At 42.9% G+C, this 20,421-nt stretch overlaps 1 protein-coding gene across 12 annotated transcripts in view; it reads right to left on the reverse strand.

Moving 5' to 3' along the window:
* CASK (calcium/calmodulin dependent serine protein kinase) overlaps window positions 1-20,421 on the reverse strand; it is a 407,811-nt gene that overhangs the window by 110,072 nt on the left and 277,318 nt on the right. For 11 of the 12 annotated variants that reach the window (XM_039525884.1, XM_039525847.1, XM_039525842.1 and 8 more), the window contains 2 exons: window positions 19,141-19,224; window positions 7,164-7,263 (listed from right to left, as the gene is read on the reverse strand). In XM_039525884.1, the coding sequence (XP_039381818.1) occupies window positions 7,164-7,263; window positions 19,141-19,224 (184 nt within the window). Of the gene's footprint in view, window positions 1-1,870; window positions 1,926-7,163; window positions 7,264-19,140; window positions 19,225-20,421 lie in introns of those variants that run through there. The other variant, XM_039525902.1, reaches the window with a different exon arrangement.

Genomic DNA, 20,421 nt, shown 5'->3' on the forward strand with positions numbered 1-20,421 from the left:
CTAAAGTAGTGTGGCAGGTCAGTTCAGGGGGAAAAAAAATCCACAATGAGAGAGAGTGGGCTTCGAGAAACTGGGACATAAGACCATGATCTAAATCTGGTTAGGTGGCAAAAATAATTGATGACCCCAAAATTTTAATACTGTGCTGACACCAACATTTTTAACTGTAATTTGAGATTTGGAATTTGTTCCCTCTGAATTTGCTGTGGTTTGGGTTGGAACCACTCTCTCAGTGACTCAGAGGAACTAGAATTTCACTCCCTCATCCCTGCAAAACTTATTTGTTCTGACCAATATCATCTATTTGTAGGTTCTGTAGGCACTTGGGTTTCAGCCTCTCAAAGCATGCAGTTAATTCCTCACACAAAAAACTCTCCCTGTTTGATATGATTTTTTAAATATATAAACATATATGGCATATAGGCAGATTAGTTTTATACATATACACAAATGTATCTACATATACTACATAACACACCAACGTAAAACAAAACAAAAAATTCTATCATGCAAAGTCAGTAAAAAATGTCATTAAAAATATATATGTCCAGTACTATAATAAATAACTGCTATTCAGGGAAAAATCCAGTATTCCCTGATCATTTGGGAATCAAGCTACAAAAATTAGACATTTTGTCCTTTTCTTAATAACACTTGATGGCATTTTTATTTGGGTTGTAAACTAGAGTTTAGATTTTATAATATTATAAATACTAAAAACAAAGAATATTAACAATTTTTAATACTGCCTCTAAATTAATATATCACATTTTACTGGAATAAATTTTAATATTGATTGCTCAGCTTTGAAAAGTTATGGACAGAGTTACTACCATATACATGGACTGTTCCAATTTTCTTCTGCAAGCAGTATTAAAACTGAAGCATGACAAGCTAAGGAGAAAAAACCTGAGTTTTATACATGCACAGCCACACACTTAAACAGAATGATAAGCCTTAGAGGAAAACAAAGGGATACCTACTTTCTGCTGCTAGAAGTCCTAGTAGGAAGGCAGCATTTGGACAAACAACAACAGTATGAAGATTTCAGAACAAGCAAGTTTAAAGCTGCAACTCGGCACACTAATTTAGCCACAAATAGTATGAACAAACTCAAGATTTTTTTTTTTAAATAAACTTTGTATGTGAGACAAATGGCACTTGAAAAAAAAACATTTGGGATTGGGGCAGGTAGCAAATTTGCACACTGTCAGGTATCTGGAACTCCTATATTCGGACACTGGCTGAAAATTAAAATCCTAACCAACATTTATACTGTACAGGACATCAGAAAAAAGATCAAGTAAAATTCTCAATGAGTGGAGAACTGTTACACTTTCTCCTTCAATTTCTAGGATTTCCTTCCTCTTTCAAAACTTTTTATGGTACACAGAAGCAAGTAAGGCAAGAAAAGACAGTCAGACTTTGTAATCGTATTAATATTATATTTTCTACTATCACTTGAATTTTTCAAACATTGATGATTAAAAAATTAACTAAAGAATCTAAAAAAACTGGTTATGATGATTTAGCATTGCTAACTATATTATACTGTACCTGGTAATGATGGAGACCACTAGTATTTGAACTGCAGACTAAGACCTTAGCCTAGAAACACTTATGCAATGAATAGTTTCATAGAGTTCCATGGGATTACTCAAGTGCATAAAATTACTCACATGCATGTCTGCAGCACTGGAGCCTAAATCTAACCATTTATCCTTCTCTCCCACAGAGACAGGCTGGAAGGTTTGGCTTTCTTTCTTTTTTCCTTTCAGTTTTAATCATCAAGAATTTAATCAAGACTTAATATTGCTAAATTTCTATAATTTACTATGACATAATAGATTCTAAAAGAACAAATATTTACCCACAATAATCTTGAGGCAAAAGTCATTTTCAAATTGCATTTATAAATAGAAGCCTATATGAAGCCATTGTCATGCCATTTACCCAAAGGATCCAAAAACACTGATGTGGTCTTAAAATGTCTGTGAGAAACTGTTCCAATGAGAAACTGCTTTATGTTCTGTGAGAAACTGCTGCTTGCATTAAGTTAAACATTTACCACAGACCTCAGAAAGCAAACAGATACTCAGGAAATACTGCGAAAAGCTGTACAGTGCAAGCTGAACAGGTACACGTGGTCAATCACCCTTTTAGATATATGCTGCTGTACCTTCTTTGTGGTTTAAAAGCAACATTTGTAAATTGTCTTGCAAGAAAACCCAGAACTATTTGAAATGGACAAAATAACTAATAATGAAATGTGAAGTAATTAGTGTCTCTCACTCTCTCTCACAAACAGAAGTTAGTCCAATTAAAGATATTACCTCACCTGCCATGTCTCTCTAATATCCTGGGGCCAACACAACTGCAAACAAAGCATGAAATCACTGTGAAATGACAAATGACCCTCACAATGCATGAGCACTACAACTGAACAGCTCAAATGTGTATTTATAAATCCTCCACAATAAAAGATGAAGTATGCTTTTCTTTAAAAATCAATTACCTGATTTTCAAAGTTGGTGAGCACCCATTGATTTCAGTGGGTTTTGCAGTTGCTCAACAGTTCTGAAAGTCAGGCTACAAAAAGGTGTTTGGAAGTGAAAAAGTTACAGTTGACATTGTTATCTTTATGGGTTTTTCTATTTATTGGCTAAGCACATGGGCTTATTGTGGGGCATAAACCCTGAAATTTTGAATTCAGGTAAAAAACGTAAGTATCCAGCATCAGCAAAATCTCTTTCCAGTTCAGCTTCCAAAGCTAACAGCTATTCAAGCAATTCCATGACCTTTCTATGGTCTGTCACCTAGTAGATGACCGAGGAAGTTAACTCAGCAGAAATGAACTGCTTCTTATTGCAGCAACATCATGTGAAAAGAAAAACAAGGTTTTAATGTTTGTTAGTGCAAGAGTCTTATTTTTGGAACACTGACTCTCACATAACATCTTGAAGGTGCTAAGAATTAGAAATATATGTGATCCTTAACTTTGAATAAGAAACCGTCATAAAATGTTTTATTTTAAAACTTGCTTTATTTCTAGTAGGACTTACTGAATGTAAATATTCACTGTTAAGGAGGCATTTTAATTTAACATGTATCAGAAAAATCCGTAAAGCCACTATTTTATTATTCACCTTCAAATTCGTCAAGACTCACTTCTGCAATTTAATCTACAGAACACTATCAGTTGAACACAGCTAGGCAAGTGGCAAGCTGCAGATAACCTACAAAGCTGCATGCCTTTTGTATTGTTGTCTCATCCTCTCTCTTCTGCACCTCCTCCCTGTATGTTTGGTTCATCCACCTGTTGCATCTTGTCATTAGAGGAGACGTGCTGATGAAGGAGAGAACAAGTCATCCCAAACAGGACAGGACATTAGGGAAAAGATTATGTATTGACCAGTGGGCTGGCTGGACCAAGACCCAGTGCAACTTCCAGTAAGCAGGAAAGAAAGGGAGATTTAAAGGGGGGGGGGAATAAACCATATAAAATTATCAGCGTCTCCCTTTTCATTTCTGTTTGATTCACTTATATGTTTTGCCGCTGATCACTGGACAGCACCCAGTGTATCTAGCATCTACTGGAGAATTGCCTATTTGCTGAATACAGTGCCCTAAACTCTGAGGCTGTTACTCCATCAGTATAGGCTGGAGGTTCAAAGTGCTCCCTCACCTGTGTAGCAGGGCCCACCTTCACGGAAGGAAGAGCAATGTGACAGATTGAAGTGAATGAAGCATGGAGCTGAAATAGGGTGACCAACTTTTCAAACGGCAAAAGTGGGACACGTGCAGGGGCCCTACTCCCTGGCTCCACCTCTTCACCCTGAGGCCCCGGCCAGGCCAGAAGCCAGAGTCCCCCAAGGTCACTGTGGGGAGCCCCAAACCCTTCACCTGCTCTGGATGGGGTGCTGGGGTGCCTGAGAGAAGCCCCAAGCCCGTGTCCCCACCCCCGAGGATGCACTGCCCCAGGCAAATGGAGGAACAGGAGCTCCCCATAGTGGCCCAGTCTCCCCAGAGAGCTCTTACTACTGCCGAGCTCCAGCCCCCCGCCCCTTCTGGCGGAACAGGCTGGCACTGCTCCTAAGCCTGGGGCAGGTGTGGAGTGGTACCACAGGGAATCCAGGACAAATGCCGTCCCAGAATCATTCAGCCTACTCCATCATTTATTTTTAACGACAAACTTCTCAAATCATGGGATTTTATCGAAGAGGTAAACAAACAGGCAAATGGCATTTTAAATACTAAATCTTCAACTTGGAGTTTCTTATCTGAAATCCCATTATTGCAAAATGCAAAGGCATAACCATTTAGGCTGGGAATTACAGAGGAGCCCCAGGGGAGTTAGATGTTCACCAGGGCCGGCTTTAGGCACTGCGGGGCCCGATTCGAATGAGCTGCCTCTGAAGACAGAGGCGGGACTTTGGCGGCAGCTCAATTGGCTGCCGGTGCCTTTGGCAGCACGTTGGCAGAGGGTCCTTAAGCCCATTGCGGGGTCTTCTTAGGGGCACGGGGCCTGATTCGGGGGAATCGAGGGAATCACCCTAAAGCCAGCCCTGATGTCCACCTCCCACTGAAATTCAATGGAAGTTGGGTGCTGTCATAGAGAAGCCCTGCCTGGAACACCCTCAGGATACACATGACAGACATGCCTGCTCAGTTTCCCTCCTTCAGAGTGCTCAGAAGTAGTTCAACTAGTTGTGGGGTTCATTTACTGCAAGAGCCCCACGCACATAAAACAAAAGTCCCACAACCATAGTCCAGATTCCCCCCATCATAGTCCAGAGACATGCAACATACCACCCCAGCATCTATCACCAGGTCCTGGCTCTTCAGCACAGTCCTCTCTTGCTTTTGTACCAGGACAGCCTCTCCAGCACTTCCAAGTGGAATGCAGCCTTGCTGTTCCCAGCAGGAACCCCACAGCCTCTCTACTGGGAGCATCCTTGCCGGGGAGCATCCCTTACTCCCCAAAGGCCCTGTCAGCTCCTGTGGGTCCAGCTCTCGGAACCCGGAGATGTCAGTGGGTAAAAGCTCCTCCACTGCTCCTGTGCCTTCAAAACTCTCCAGCCCTCAGCTCTGGCTCTCCAGGTTCAAGCTGGAAGGCAACTCCCTCTGCTTCTCCTGCCTTCAGCCCTGGCTCTCTGGCTTGGGGTTGACAGTCAGCAAATCGATCTTTGCTGCTCTCCTGCCTTCAAGTCTTCTCCTAGGAACCACTTTCTACTTTTTCTGGGATTCTTCCAATATCCGGGTCTCAGGCACTCTCACCTGCCCCTGACTAACCCAGTCTGCTCATCGGGTTGCTCACACCCTCTTAAAAACAGGAGCACCTGCTTTGGCTTTGGGGAGCTAGACTTCATTTACTGGGGCTAGCCACCCTGTGACAGGTGCTTAATTCCTTTAGGATCTTTTGAAAAATCCCATCTTTAAGAACTGGTGTAGTCTTTACAAGCAGGCTTCAAACATTTGACAACACAGCAAATATGTAATCGAAGTACCTTTTTGAAGGGGGAGAGGGAGATCAAGTTCTTTATCTGGCTTAGTTATTTCAGAAAGCTGAAAGTTGCACTATGGTTCTTTTCCTGAAAGCCTCGGGATTTTTTTTCTAAGTTAATTATCTGAGCGAGAAGCTCTCTGAACTAAACAATTTAAATTAGTCAGGCAGGCATCAATAAAAATATCCCCTGCGAGCAGTTTCTCCACCTTTCGGTTGCAACCTCCAAGGAGATCAACAACTGTCGTCTTGGAGCAGGAGCCTATTCCAGCTTCCTCCCAGAGGAACTGAAACTACTGCATCAGTTACTCCAGAAATTAATAAGAGGTTCCAAAGGATTCAGCAAAAAAGGGCTGAGCACATTCGTAAATATCTGGCTACATGGTTCCTGGAAGAAAAAAAGTTGAGAACCTGTGCTTATGACATTATTTGCAACCTCAAACCCAAATGAGGAAGACACACATCCTGTTGATGCAAGCCTGAATCTGAAATGAGGAACCTTGCTATTCCTGTAACAGAAAAACTGCAGACATGTATGTGGCCTACTTCTGTGACCATGACTGTGGAAGCAGTGGGAAACAAAAAGTATCTTTTAAAACACTCCAAATAATCCTAACTGATGTCCAATCAAACACACTGGAAAGATCTCTCTGTAAAACAAACACATCAGATCCCCTTCTGTACAATACATAAAATGTTCAAATCTGAGTGCCTAGAGTGCCCACGTCCATATTTAGGCAGCTAAATGAGTGGTGTGAAGTTCCTATTGACTTCACTGAAAGTTGTGAGTGCTAAAAACATCTGACAATCAACCTTTTTATTTGGGCACGTACACTTGAATATTCCAACTCTATGTAAATAAAATTAAATAATATTTAAAAAATTTACTTTTCCACTATTTTTTCTCTGCCATAGTTAACATTTGCAAGCCCCTTCCACCTCCTTCCTTATAGAAATATTGGGACAGGGAATGAGAACTTACCCTTCCCCACCAATCCAAAATACATAATTAATTCCCTGAGACATTTTCTAGTATACTAAGCTTTCAGGCTGTCACATTGACACATGCTGCAACATTTGAATTGCAACCATTGTTTATTTGTTAAGAAAACTTGTTTAGATGATCATTTACAAAAAGCAGAAGTAATTCTATTGGTCTCGTGTTTTCTAAAAGCGTATTTATACAAAACCTAAATTCTGGAACATCTTTGACATGTCAATAACCCTGTAACAGGAGATTTAAAAAAAAAAAATCCAGTTCCAGAAAAGGAGACCAACAAGCTCCTAATATACAAAGATACAATGAAAAACATTCGCAGGGAAGAACCACCCTAATCCCACTAAGGGTACAGCGCATAATTTGAAAAAGCTCTCAGATTCAAGTCATGTAAATAGATAGATATGATGTTATGCCAGCCTTTGTAATGAAACACTGTCAGGTTGAATACAAATCCAGGAGGCTCTATATCATTCTGAAGAAGCATTCTGTGGACACTCCCTTGTAGAGCCACTATAAATGAATAGCACTGAAATGCTCACACAAACTCTAATGTACATGCTGCTCTATGACAGTATGGGAAATCAGCAAACAATATGGGACTAAAGCCCGTAAAGATTTAAAACTCAATGTGAAAGGTAAATATGCTTTCAATGAAATTACCTGAGGAGGTAGGGTCTTCAGAGAAGTCTGGCAGCTCTTCAGGGGGATCCCCATAGAAGGAATTGAATTTGTGGCTTGATACTGCTGCTAGTACTGCCCCCTGAATAAACAACACAAGTCTCAGTCATAAGCAGTAGGTCAACAAAACATGTTTACAAACACTGTGGATCAGTCAGGCCTGAAGGCCCCAAGCCCTCCCAGACTATTCTTCTTGTTGGAGTTACGAGAGAGATTTCATGCACTCCATCAATGACCTGACTGCTGCAGTGAAACAAATCTCACAGCACAGCCAGCTATGTACTATTCCAAAGGATTGGATATGGCAACCTGCCTCTCTGTGATGGATATGGCAAAAGTGCAGCATTTATTTTTAAATTATTGGGCTGCTGCTGCTTCCCCATAGTCCTCAGATTAATGAAGAGCAGTGGAGAAAAAGACAAAATGCCCCAAAGCACAGCTTTCACTAGTGCACAAGTAGAGAACAATGGAAACCAAAGCCCCCTGATGTAACAGGAACTGCAAGCCCTACTTGACAAAGATAATGTCACCCTCCAATGGAGCTGGTTTAAATTTTTTTTTTTTTTTTTTTTTTTTTTTTTAAAAAGAGCCTGAATGGACAGATCTAGTCTTGAAGGATCAGAAGAGAAGAAAGGATGTTCAGAAAAACGGTACATTGATGAGTTGATGAGGAAAGCAGGCAAGCCTGCTAGCAAGGCAATGACAGTCACCCTCAGGAACTCATTCACTTTACATGGGCAAAAAGGAACTGGCAGCTAGAGCATTAAGAGTCAACTATATTCCACCACAGAAGCAGGTTTAGAACTTTGAGAAGTTTCTGCCTTCATCATAAGCAGGAGAACAAACCTCAAGAGTAGGCTCTTCCACAACTGTATCTCTGGAATGTGTTAAATGCTCTCTCTGAGTTTCATCTAATTCACCCCACACAATCAATAGTTATTTGGGTATGCTGCTGTCTAGCAATGGAGGACCTTTTTTCAGCCAACCCTACTTTTAATCTACAAATTAGCAGGCAAGGAGTATAGTCTAGCATACAGTGGGCTGCATCATTCCTTCTGATACTACATGTGTGTTCTTCACCAGGAAATTTTTTTTACTGACACTGACTAGCCTCCTCCCACAAACTTTAAAAAAGCTTATCACTTAAGTATTTCAGGACATTATACAGAAATACTGTACACACTGGCCTTAAAATAACAGTCAGAACCAGAGAGAATGAGCTATGATGATGATGATAAAATAGCCCTTGTTTATTTTCTACTCCCTAAAATGCCTTGCTGTGTTTAGACTGAAATAAATTAGGCACCTTACTGTCTATTTGGAAAAAGAAAACATTTAATAGTTTTTGGAGTGTTCCACTCAAATCACATGGTAACCTACTGCTCATGTGTCACTGAGGTTACCAGTATGTTTCTTAATTATGTGAGCTCTCTCACACACACACACTAATTTCAGTAAACAAATTACTTTAATATAATTGTGGTACAGATATATGTAGTTTACTGCTCAAAGTAGCAGTCATATTTAAATTTATAGGCATTTATTTTTTGGACTCTTTACACTACTTAGAAATGCTGGTACACATGAAATAAAAGTCAGGCTTTTAAAACAGGTTAACCTCATTATGTGGACATGTTAACAATTAACAGAATTATTAATATCAAGGGATGATCAATGACGAATCAATGCATAACACATTATTAACACATAACATAGAACTGTGAAGATGTACACTGCGAGAAAGAGAAAAAGGATGCATTGCTGCTTCTTTTATCTTTTTGGTTTGCAATTGTGAGTCACACGTATTGCTCAAGAAAGCAAAGCCAGCTGACAGTTTTCTTAAATTGGTGGCATTTTGCATTATGCCTTTAGAAACCTTCCAGCAGCTTAAGAAAACATGAGGCCTTTTATGTAGTTATTACTTGAAATATACTGATAAAAATATTGCTTCATCTAAGACAGTTATAGTGGAAAATTTAAAAATAGTTTAAAGTGAATTAAGCAGGAAACCTGTGGTTTGTAGTTCTGTATGTTTATGAAAGTTAAAGATCTGATCCTTAACTAAAATCAAGGAAGAAGGGCAGAGCTTGGCTGTGGAAATGAGAAACATTAGTTTATCTTATTTATTTTTGGAACGCCCATTGTGTCAAAGGAGAATTGCAATATTCTTGGACTTCAGCTCTAAAATGCCAAAAGGTAACATTAAAGATTCACAGACAGCAAAGACTCATTTTTGTTTAAGTGGATCTCGTGCAGTAACAAGTATGAAAATAGCTGTTGTCCCAAAACCACATTGAGACCACAGTTTTTCACTTAATGTCAAGTGTAATAGTAATAATTGGAGATATACCAATCTCCTAGAACTGGAAGGGACCTCGAAAGGTCATTGAGTCCAGCCCCCTGCCTTCACTAGCAGGACCAAGTACTGATTTTTGCCCCAGATCCCTAAGTGGCCCCCTCAAGGACTGAACTCACAACCCTGGGTTTAGCAGGCCATTGCTCAAACCACTGAACTATCCCCCATGAAGGACTATTTTTTGTTTTAAATCATGTTTTTAGTGTCTGATTGGTTTCAGTGGTGCTAAATGACCCTGATCAACTAACCTCTGACATAAAAAAAATCCCAGAAGCTCTCATAGAATGCAGAAGATATTAATTTATGCAATGAGGCCTAAAACTGTACAACCTAAGCTTGTAAAAAACTAAAATATAGTAATTTTCCCAGAAGAAGGGCCAGATACTGCCTTTAAAGCACAGGGCTGTGCTGAGGAAAGAGCTGAACTCCAGCATCCCAGGTAGCGCTCTGAGTGGCACTGTGCCTCAGGGAGCAACCTGGTGCATAAGAGGGAATTTGCTGCTGTTTTACCCATTAAGAGACTGTAGTGTACATTCCTCTTTGAGGCTAGTCAGCTGTAGTGATCGCTACTCCCATTTGGAGTGGCTTGGAGGCCACAAAAGAGAGAAGTCTCTGTGCTCAGGAGAGCTTAGGGCCTGCAACTGTGACTGGCGTCTGCATGGGGGAAAGGGAAGGTATTTTTAAGCTTCCATAAATTCTTGTGCACCTGCACATAGGCAGCCACAGTATGACCCTATGTATAAAACATTAAAAAAACAAAACACACCACACCTGGGGGGAATTAAGTAGGTGAAGGGAATTTGGGAGATTTTCTATTCAGATAGATAGTTAAGACAGGTAAACACTTTGGAGTATATACACATTTGGAACAATTATACCAGAACAATTTTATTTGAAATAAGTGCAGAGAAAGAGACATAAAGAATAAATTCCTGAGCTCTTTGGTTGGCAAGGTAGTTCTGATAAAAATGATAATTCTAAAGATGCAAACATGCTCTATATGTTTGCAAGTCTCGCATAATGTCCCCAATAGTCTGGGCAAAAGATCAAATACCATGGTATATAAACCAGTATACAAGGAAAAAATAATCAGGGATAGACAGTGGTATTAAGCCACATCAATGATAGTATGGAAAAGTGCCACCCTAATACAGATCTCCCAAATGCATCAAGTTGAGACAGGTACAGTGGCTCTGTGAGCACAGAGTAAACAAAGCAGCTGCTATTATAGCCTCTTTTCTCCTTACTCTGTTTGGGCAGGCTAGCAACTCTAGAGATGGCAACCTGAAGCATTCTTTACATTGAGCACAAGGATTGCCACTGTGCTGCACTGAGCAGGGGTGCAGGGAGTGAGAAAGAAACCTCTGAATTCTCTCACTTGTGCAGGGTTGGTCCCTAAAGAGAAAATTAACACTTTAATGGATCAATACAAGGAAGATAGTACAGCTGTCCCAGTTTTTTAACAACTCCTTGAATTCTGAAACAAGCAGTGGTTCCAATGATTGTTTTTGGTTACAAAGGGTACAGTACATTATATGGTAACCAAATAACTGTAAAACTAACATTTTCAGTTAGGAGATGTGCTGCAATTCTGGCGAAATTCAGAAAACAACACTCGAATCTCTCTGGTATTTAACTCAGACATATCAATATGAAGATATGATAATCTCAGACCTCCCAGTAGTCGTTATGTGAGGAATTTCAAAGTTAGAAAAAATAATGAAATACTAAGAGTATCTGATCCAGTGTTAAAAGGACAATTTGTTGTTTGCTCATTACAGGAAAATAAGGTCCAATGTACAAGTTTTACAGTGTTTCAGGTGTGGGGTGCATTGCAATGAACAATTAGTACTTTCAGAACACCTCCTGAAGAACAGTAGCATGGATAAAGTAAAGTGGCAGGGAAAAGGTTGGTATAGTATAATATGGTATTGAATGTATATAACACAAGATGTTAAGAGTGGAGAATTGCCTATAAAGTAAAGATTGAAGCCTTTGTGTAGACCAGAAAAATAGATTTTTTTAAAAAAATCTTACCTAAATTCTTTAACTAATGCAATTTTAAATAGGACTTTGTACCTCATGTAGGCAAGTTGTATTTAATAATGTGTTATCCGATCATAGTTAAACATAGGGGGAAGCTGCTAACTTGTTCAGAAGCATGAGGATTATTCCAATCCTACATGCTAGACATGGTTAGAATTATGCAAAACTTCCATGAGGCAACTAGTTAAAATTAATCTGATTTTGCATTTTGTTACAAACCCTACAATTGGCACAGATTTGCCAAAAGCATGCCCGAATCTTTTGATGAACCTAGACCAAGTTTCAGGTAAAATCCCTCCAGAGAGGCCATGAATTTATGATTCTGAGTAGAAACCACACAATGTTTCAGCTGGATCTCAACATTCTTTTCCCTATAGTTGGAAACCGCTCCTATATATAACTAAAGGCTGAGGGAACATTCTTAAGAATACCCCTTTGCAAAGAGCTATAACCTACTCCACCCCCGAAAAGCAAATAAAATCATAATTGTCCTTTATGAACATCTTACGGTGGCCCTTCATATATATCCTTTGTTGATATAACTGATTACAAAAAAACAGAACATAGATGAAACTAAGCACTAGGAATTAAATTATACTGCAGCACAGGAGTGACTCAAAAATGTACAAACTGGCTACTCTCTAAAGAAGCAAAAACAGGCTGCAAGAATATTTTTCACATTTTAGAAATTATATTTAGAACCTGTTAGGAAACCCCCCCCCACTAGTCTCCCTCCCACCAAGTCACACAAAAGACACACTTTCTCCAATTGCGAAGAATAAAGAACAGGTGGACAAGGGGGATCCGGTGGACATAGTGTACTTAGATTTCCAGAAAGCCTTTGACAAGGTCCCTCACCAAAGGCTCTTACGTAAATAGAGCTGTCATGGGATAAAAGGGAAGGTCCTTTCATGGATTGAGAACTGGTTAAAGGACAGGGAACAAAGGGTAGGAATTAATTGTAAATTCTCAGAATGGAGAGGGGTAACTAGTGGTGTTCCCTAAGGGTCAGTCCTCGGACCAATCCTATTCAATTTATTCATAAATGATCTGGAGAAAGGGGTAAACAGTGAGGTGGCAAAGTTTGCAGATGATACTAAACTACTCAAGATAGTTAAGACAAAGCAGATTGTGAAGAACTTCAAAAAGCTCTCACAAAACTAAGTGATTGGGCAACAAAATGGCAAATTAAATTTAATGTGGATAAATGTAAAGTAATGCACGTTGGAAAAAATAACCCCAACCATACATACAACATGATGGGGGCTAATTTAGCTACAACGAGTCAGGAAAAAGATCTTGGAGTCATCGTGGATAGTTCTCTGAAGATGTCCACGCAGTGTGCAGAGGCGGTCAAAAAAGCAAACAGGATGTTAGGAATCATTAAAAAGGGGATAGAGAATAAGACTGAGAATATATTATTGCCCTTATATAAATCCATGGTACGCCCACATCTCGAATACTGTGTACAGATGTGGTCTCCTCACCTCAAAAAAGATATTCTAGCACTAGAAAAGGTTCAGAAAAGGGCAACTAAAATGATTAGGGGTTTAGAGAGGGTCCCATAGGAGGAAAGATTAAAGAGGCTAGGACTCTTCAGCTTGGAAAAGAGAAGACTAAGGGGGGACATGATAGAGGTATATAAAATCATGAGTGATGTAGAGAAAGTGGATAAGGAAAAGTTATTTACTTATTCCCATAATACAAGAACTAGGGGTCACCAAATGAAATTAATAGGCAGCAGGTTTAAAACAAATAAAAGGAAGTTCTTCTTCACGCAGCGCATAGTCAACTTGTGGAACTCCTTACCTGAGGAGGTTGTGAAGGCTAGGACTATAACAATGTTTAAAAGGGGACTGGATAAATTCATGGTGGCTAAGTCCATAAATGGCTATTAGCCAGGATGGGTAAGAATGGTGTCCCTAGCCTCTGTTCATCAGAGGATGGAGATGGATGGCAGGAGAGAGATCACTTGATCATTGCCTGTTAGGTTCACTCCCTCTGGGGCACCTGGCATTGGCCACTGTCGGTAGACAGATACTGGGCTAGATGGACCTTTGGTCTGACCCGGTACGGCCTCTCTTATGTTCTTATGTTCTTTAACAGATAGTTGCAGACTTTGGCTCAGTAAATAAGTGCTCCACCCCAAATGCTTATAGTCACAACCTCAAAGGATGTATTCTAGAAATGTCTGCAGTATGCTAATCTGGTGCCAAGTGCATACACCACAGGAACAGCAATTATAGTGGGGATCTAATATAGACAGCAGTATTAGGAGCGATGGAGGGGGAATGTTGCTAGGCTACCATAACCATACAGAGTGGAAACAATGCAATTTTCTAGCAATGAAAAAAGACAGTTACCTGTTCCGTAACTGGTGTTCTTTGAGATGTGTTGCTCATGTCTATTCCACAGTAGGTGTGCGTGCTAGCCACATGCACCGGTGCCAGAAGTTTTTCCCTTAGCAGTACCCCTGGGGGGGGGAGGGGGGGAGTACCGCTGCAACCCCTGGTGTGGCACCTCTATATCGTGCTATAAGCGGGAGCCGTGTGCTTCCCCCACCCTCGGTTCCTTCTTGCCGGATAACTCTGACAGAGGGGAAGGAGGGCAGGATGTGGAATAGACATGAGCAACACAATTCGAAGAACATGAGTTATGGAAAAGGTAACTGTCTTTTCTTCTTGAGTGCTTGCTCATGTGTATTCCACAGTAGGTGATTCCAAGCAATATCTCTTGGAGGTGGGTAGGAGTTCACGAGTTCCTGGGACACAGTACTGCTCTGCCGAACCCGGCATCATCCCTAGTTTGGGAGATGATCACATAATGTGCAGTGAGCGTGTGAACTGAAGACCAGGTAGCAGCCCTACAGATGTCCTGGATAGGGACATGGGCTACATAGGCAGCCGACGAGGCCTGAGCTCTCGTTGAGTGCGCCCCAATGATCGGTGGCGGGGGAACCCCTGCCAGATCATAGCACGTGCGTATGCATGCAGTGATCCAGCAAGAAAGGCACTGGGTGGAAATAGGCTGCCCCTTCATATGATTGGCCAAGGCAATGAAGAGTTGTGAGGATTTCCGGAACGGTTTAGTCTGATCCAGGTAGAAGGCCAGAGCCCTATGCACATCAAGTGTGTGAAGACAGCATTCCTCATTGGAGGAATGCGGCTTGGGACAGAGAACAGGAAGAAAGACGTCCTGTTCCATATGGAAGGTGGAGACCACCTTCGAGAGGAATGCAGGGTGTCGGCGAAGTTGGACCGTATCCTTGTGGAAGACTGTATATGGAGGTTCCGAGGTCAAGGCCCTGAGCTCTGAGACACGTCAGGCCGACGTGATTGCTACAAGGAAGGCTAACTTCCACGAGAGGTGAGACAAGGAACATGTGGCCAAGGGTTCAAAGAGAGGCCCTGTGAGGTGGGACGACACCAGGTTTAGGTCCCATTGTGGTACAGGGGATCTAGCATACGGGAATGAACGGTCAAGGCCTCTCAGGAAGTGGGAGGTTATAGTATGGGAGAAGACAGAATGCCCTTGCACCGGTGGGTGGAAGATAGATATAACCGCCAAGTGTTCCCTGACAGAGGCGGGTGCCAGCCCTTGAGTCCTAAGGGACAGGAGGTACTCGAGGATAAGTTGGAGCGGTGCGGACAATGGGGAGACTCCCTGCTCACCTGGAAAATCGGGACCACTTCCCCAGGTACGTCCGGCATGTGGAAGGCTTCCTACTTCCCAGGAGGACCTGCCGGAATTCCTCAGAACACCTCCTCATCTAGCCACTGAGCAGCCATGCTGTCAGGTGCAGAGCGGACAGATTGGGATGGAGGAGGTGGCCCCCGTCCTGGGAGAGGAGGCCCGGGCGTAGTGGCAACCTCCTCGGAGGGGCTGCCAGTAGGCCCAGTAGGATCCCGTACCAGTGTTGACGGGGCCAGGCTGGGGCGATAAGGATGATATGTGCTTTGTCTGTTTTCACTTTTTCTAGGACTTTGCCTATAAGGGGAAACAGTGGAAAAGCATAGAATAGCTGGTCCGACCACTACAGGAGGAAGGCATCTGAGATCGCGTCCCTCCCACCCGGAACAAAACCAGGGGCAACGCTGGTTCTGGCAGGTCGCGAACAGGTCCACCTGGGGAATTCCCCACTCTTGGAAGAACCGTTGAGTGACCTCCGAGTGGAGCGACCACTCGTAATGGGGGGAGAAAACTCTGCTGAGGCAATTGGCCTGTGTATTGTGGGCTCACGGTAGGTGGAAAGCCCTTAGGGAGATATCGTGGGCTATTCAGAATTCCCACAGGCTCAGGGGTCCTGGCGGAGGGCCGAGAACCATGCCCCGCCTTGCCTGTTGATGTAAAACATCGCGGCGATGTTGTCCGTAAGGACTCTGACCACCTTGCTGTGAAGCTGCATGATGAAATCTACGCACGCCAACCGTATCGCCCAGAGCTCCCTGACATATATATGGAGGGACAGGTCCGAGGCTGACCACATCCCTTGGGTTTGCATGTTCCCTATGTGGGCTCCCCAGCCCAAGTTCGATGCATCAGACACCAGGTCTATTGATGGAGCCAGGTCCCGGAAAAGAACCCCTTGGAGCATATTGTCCGGGGAGGACCACCATTGTAGGGAGGCGATTACCGGGGTCAGTACCGTGAGGACCTTGTCCAGGCCGTCCCGGGCCTGGGAGAACTGGGAGTCTAGCCATAGCTGGCGGGGCCTCATTTGGAGCCTGGCATGGCGGACCACATACGTGCACGCCGCCATGTGTCCTAGGATCTGAAGGCACACCTTTGCTGTTGTCACCGGAAAAGTGGTGACCGAGGCGATGAGACCTTTGAGGGTTTCAAACCTGCCCACATGGAGAGAGGCTGTGGCCCTTAAGGGAGTCCAGTAGTACCCCTATGAACTCTATGTGCTGCACGGAAACTAGCATTGATTTGGTCTCGTTTACCAACATGCGGAGATTGGCACATGTGGACAGGAGCAGGTCCACATGAGCCCTCACCTGAGACTGTGAGTTGCCCTTGATAAGCCAATAGTACAGATATGAGAACATCTGGACCCCTTCTTGTCTGAGCTAGGCCACCGCCACCACCACCACACACTTTGTGAATACCCTGGGCGCTGTGGATAGGCCAAACGGGAGAACCGTAAACTGGCAGTGGTCGGCCCCATGAGGAAATGGAGGAAGTGCCTGTGCCCTTCGAAAATACGTATGTGGAAATACGCGTCCTGAAGATCCAGGGCCGCATACCAGTCCCCAGGGTCCAGGGAGGGGATAATAGAAGCCAGTGACACCATGTGGAACTTGGAGCGGACCATAAACCGATTGAGATTCCACAGATGTAGGATGGGCCCGAAACCCCCTTTCACTTTTGGGATCAGGAAATATCAGGAGTAGAAGCCCCTGCCCTGGAATTCTACTGGTACTCTCTCCACTGCCCCCAGGTGTAGTAGTCATTCCACCTCCTGACCTAGGAGGTGAACATACTCCGGGTCCCCCGAGCCCACCAGAGACGGGAGGTGGTTGGGCAGAGGTGAACTGAACTGTAATGTGTAGCCCTTGGAAATGGTGTTGAGGACCCAGCGGTCCGAGGTTATTTGCGACCATTTCCCACGGAAGGCAGACAAATGGTTGCCGAACACAAACTTTATTAGCAGGGGGGTTTCCATGGTAACTGCCTTGGTGCTCCTCTGCAAATAGTCAAAACTGCCTCTTTTCCTGCCTCTTGCCCTTAGAGGGCCCAGGCTGTGGGGCAGAGTGGGACTGTCATTGAGGTCAGTGCTTTTGGTCTCTCGGCCTCTTGTAAGGGGGCTCATATCTGCTCTGCGCAGGGTGAGCTGACGTCTGTGGTTTGGCCTTGTCCTTGGCCAGAGGGACATAGAGGCCCAAGGTCTGCAGGGTGGTACAAGAGTCAGTCATCCCATGCAGCCTGGTGTCCATCTGTTCGGTGAACAGGGCCTTCCCATTGAACGGCAGGTCCTGCATGAGGGAGTGGACCTCCACCGAAAGCCCTGACAGGAGGAGCCACGACGCCCGGCGCATGGAGATCATGGAAGCCATTGACCGAGCCACTGTATCCGCCATGTCCAACGCTGCCTGCAGGGCTGCTTTGGCTGCCCTCATACACCAATGTCTTAAAGTCCTTCCTATCCGGCTCTTGGGGGGGGGGGGGGGGGGGAGACAGACCGAGGGCTGCCCAACATGGGACCAGCCTCTCCCACCCCCTTCTCTCGGTGCTGTTGCGAAGTTGAGCTCTTCCTTTGCTTCTTGGAAGGGGTGCAGTGCCGACTAGGGGAAGGGGGCTTTGCTGCGCACAGACGACGCAGTGCCTCGCACTGAGTCTGCTCAGCGTACCGGGGTTGGAGCCAACGATGATTCCATGAGGAGAGCGCTAAGTCTGATATCCCTCTCCTTCTTAGTTCACGGCTTAAAAAACCTGCAGATCTTGCAGCGTTCACTCACGTGCGTTTCGCCCAAGCAGCGGAGACAATCAGCATGCGGATCACTCCTGGGCATGGAATGGCGATAGGAGTCACACAACTTGAAGCCTGGGGCCCAACTAGCTAAAGGTACCACTAAGATCAACTGGAAAGGCTGCAGCAGAGCTGGAGCAAGAAGTTCTGACGCACCTTCACTGGCGGCAAGAAGGAACTGAGGGTGGGGGGAGTGTGCGGCTCCACTTATAGCGCAATATAGAGGTGCCACTCCAGGGGTCCCAGCGGTGTTCCCCCCCCATGGGTACTGCTAAGGGAAAAGCTTCCGGCACCGGTGCACATGGTGCGCACGCACACCTACTGTGGAATACACATGAGCAAGCACTCGAAGAAGAAGAATACTTTCATAAAGAAACTATTTCTGAGGCTTGAGATATTTGCCTCATATTTCAACTAATAGTGCATTTGGTTTGAGTTTGTCCCAAAATCTCATTTAGGTCAATGCATGACAAGACAATCTAAATACGACATCTTATATTCAAGATAATTAATCAATGATCATTAGATTAATTAAGATTCCTGACCTCATAATTCTAGATATTTCAGACTATAAACACACAATTTTTAAATGAAACCAATAGACTAAAATGGAGGGGACTAGTGTCTGCAGCATGACACAGCAGCAAACTAAACCATTCTAAATATCTATTTCAACTTTAAATCTTTAATATTTTAAAATACACACAGAACTCTTGACTCGTATTAAAAGAAGTCTATATGGCAATGCAGACCAGAAGGGTGTAAATAGTATAGCACTCTATAGTGTGGTGCTCTAACTGCCCTGCGTAGATCCCACTGATGTGCTCTAAAAGGTTCCTAGTGCACGTGTTTGGGACTAGGTACCTTGTAGACCATGTCAGCAGAGCCTATAAATGGCAGTTAGTAGAGCGCTCTAAAGTGTTGCGCTCTATTTACACCTTCCTGGTGTGCCCTGTCGCACCATATATACAAGCCCTATGACACTTAATATGAAAGTTCTTTCACACAGAATTAGGTACTAAAGAAAACCATACAAAATTTAAGGTAATGCAATTATATCTGTCTTAATGTCAGATTCCTTTTACCTTTAGTTTCCTTCTTGCATTGAATTTCCTCAGTTGCTCTACTGTTTCTGGAAGATGAATCTTGTATGCATAGCGATCCCTCTCCTACCAAAACAAAAAAAAAAAAACACAAAAAACTCAAACTTTGCTCTGACAAAAAAACATTAAAAATTGGCCAAGATATGCATTAGATACTAAATTATCACACAGCAAGTTAGGATTTGTTTACATTCATGTAAACCAGAGGTCGGCAACCTTTGGCACGTAGCCCATCAGGGTAATCCGCTGGTGGGCTGCGAGACATTTTGTTTACGTCTGTGCCGCTTCCCGCAGCTCCCACTGGCCAGAAACGGTGAAGTGCGGCCACTGGAAGCTGCACAGGGCCGTGCCTGCAAATGATCAACATAAACAAAATGTCTTGCGGCCCGCCTGCGGATTACCCTGATGGGCCATGTGCCAAAGGTTGCCGACCCCTGATGTAAACATTAACGAAATTTCTTATAGAAATCAAGATGGTTGGATTCCAGAATGGGAGAAAGACAGGTTATGTGTTGTTACTTCCTATGGCTGAAATCTTTTGTCAGTTGGTAGACTATTAATGGAACTGATTCTGTAAATTGCTGGGTAAGAGTTTTTCCTAAATTGGCAAATTACAAAAGAATTCAAGTTAAATAACATGGAACCCCCAATGTGAGCTGCTTCCCTTAAGCTGGATTTTATTTTTACTTCCTGTACTTAGTAAGTTTTTGACAGCAACAAAAAGAAAACACACAATATGAAAAAAAATTATGCAATCTATTCAATACTGGAGATTATAACTCTTAAAAGGCAGTGTCTTAAAAAAAACATGTCTGATGCAAAGTCAGAAATAATGCAATTATTGCAGGTATGTTTGCTGCTCCCCATTCTTGTTAACAACATATCACAATTTGAATACTTGAGCATCTAGTCAATTTAAAGCCATTAAATTGTTTGTATTACTGAAAGGAGTGGAGAGACAATCTTATTGATCTCTTTCAGTTTTAAGATTAATTGGTTAAAATTTTAGTACATTACAGTAGCTTTAAGATGTTGGTCATTTCAACATTTAAATACACAAATAATTATATCAGTATTAACTGATCATATTTAAAATGGCTTGTGTAACTGCAGACTCTTTTCTTCATTACTATTAAGTTATCAAAGAATATTTGAATATATCACCATATAATATTACACTTCAGCTTTAATATAAGGAAAACAGGTAGTGGCTCTGTAAAACATTAATTAAAAAATATACTCTGGAGAGCCATATGATAGACA

This window comes from Mauremys reevesii, linkage group 1, assembly GCF_016161935.1.
Source record: "Mauremys reevesii isolate NIE-2019 linkage group 1, ASM1616193v1, whole genome shotgun sequence".
Taxonomy (NCBI): Eukaryota; Metazoa; Chordata; order Testudines; family Geoemydidae; genus Mauremys; species Mauremys reevesii.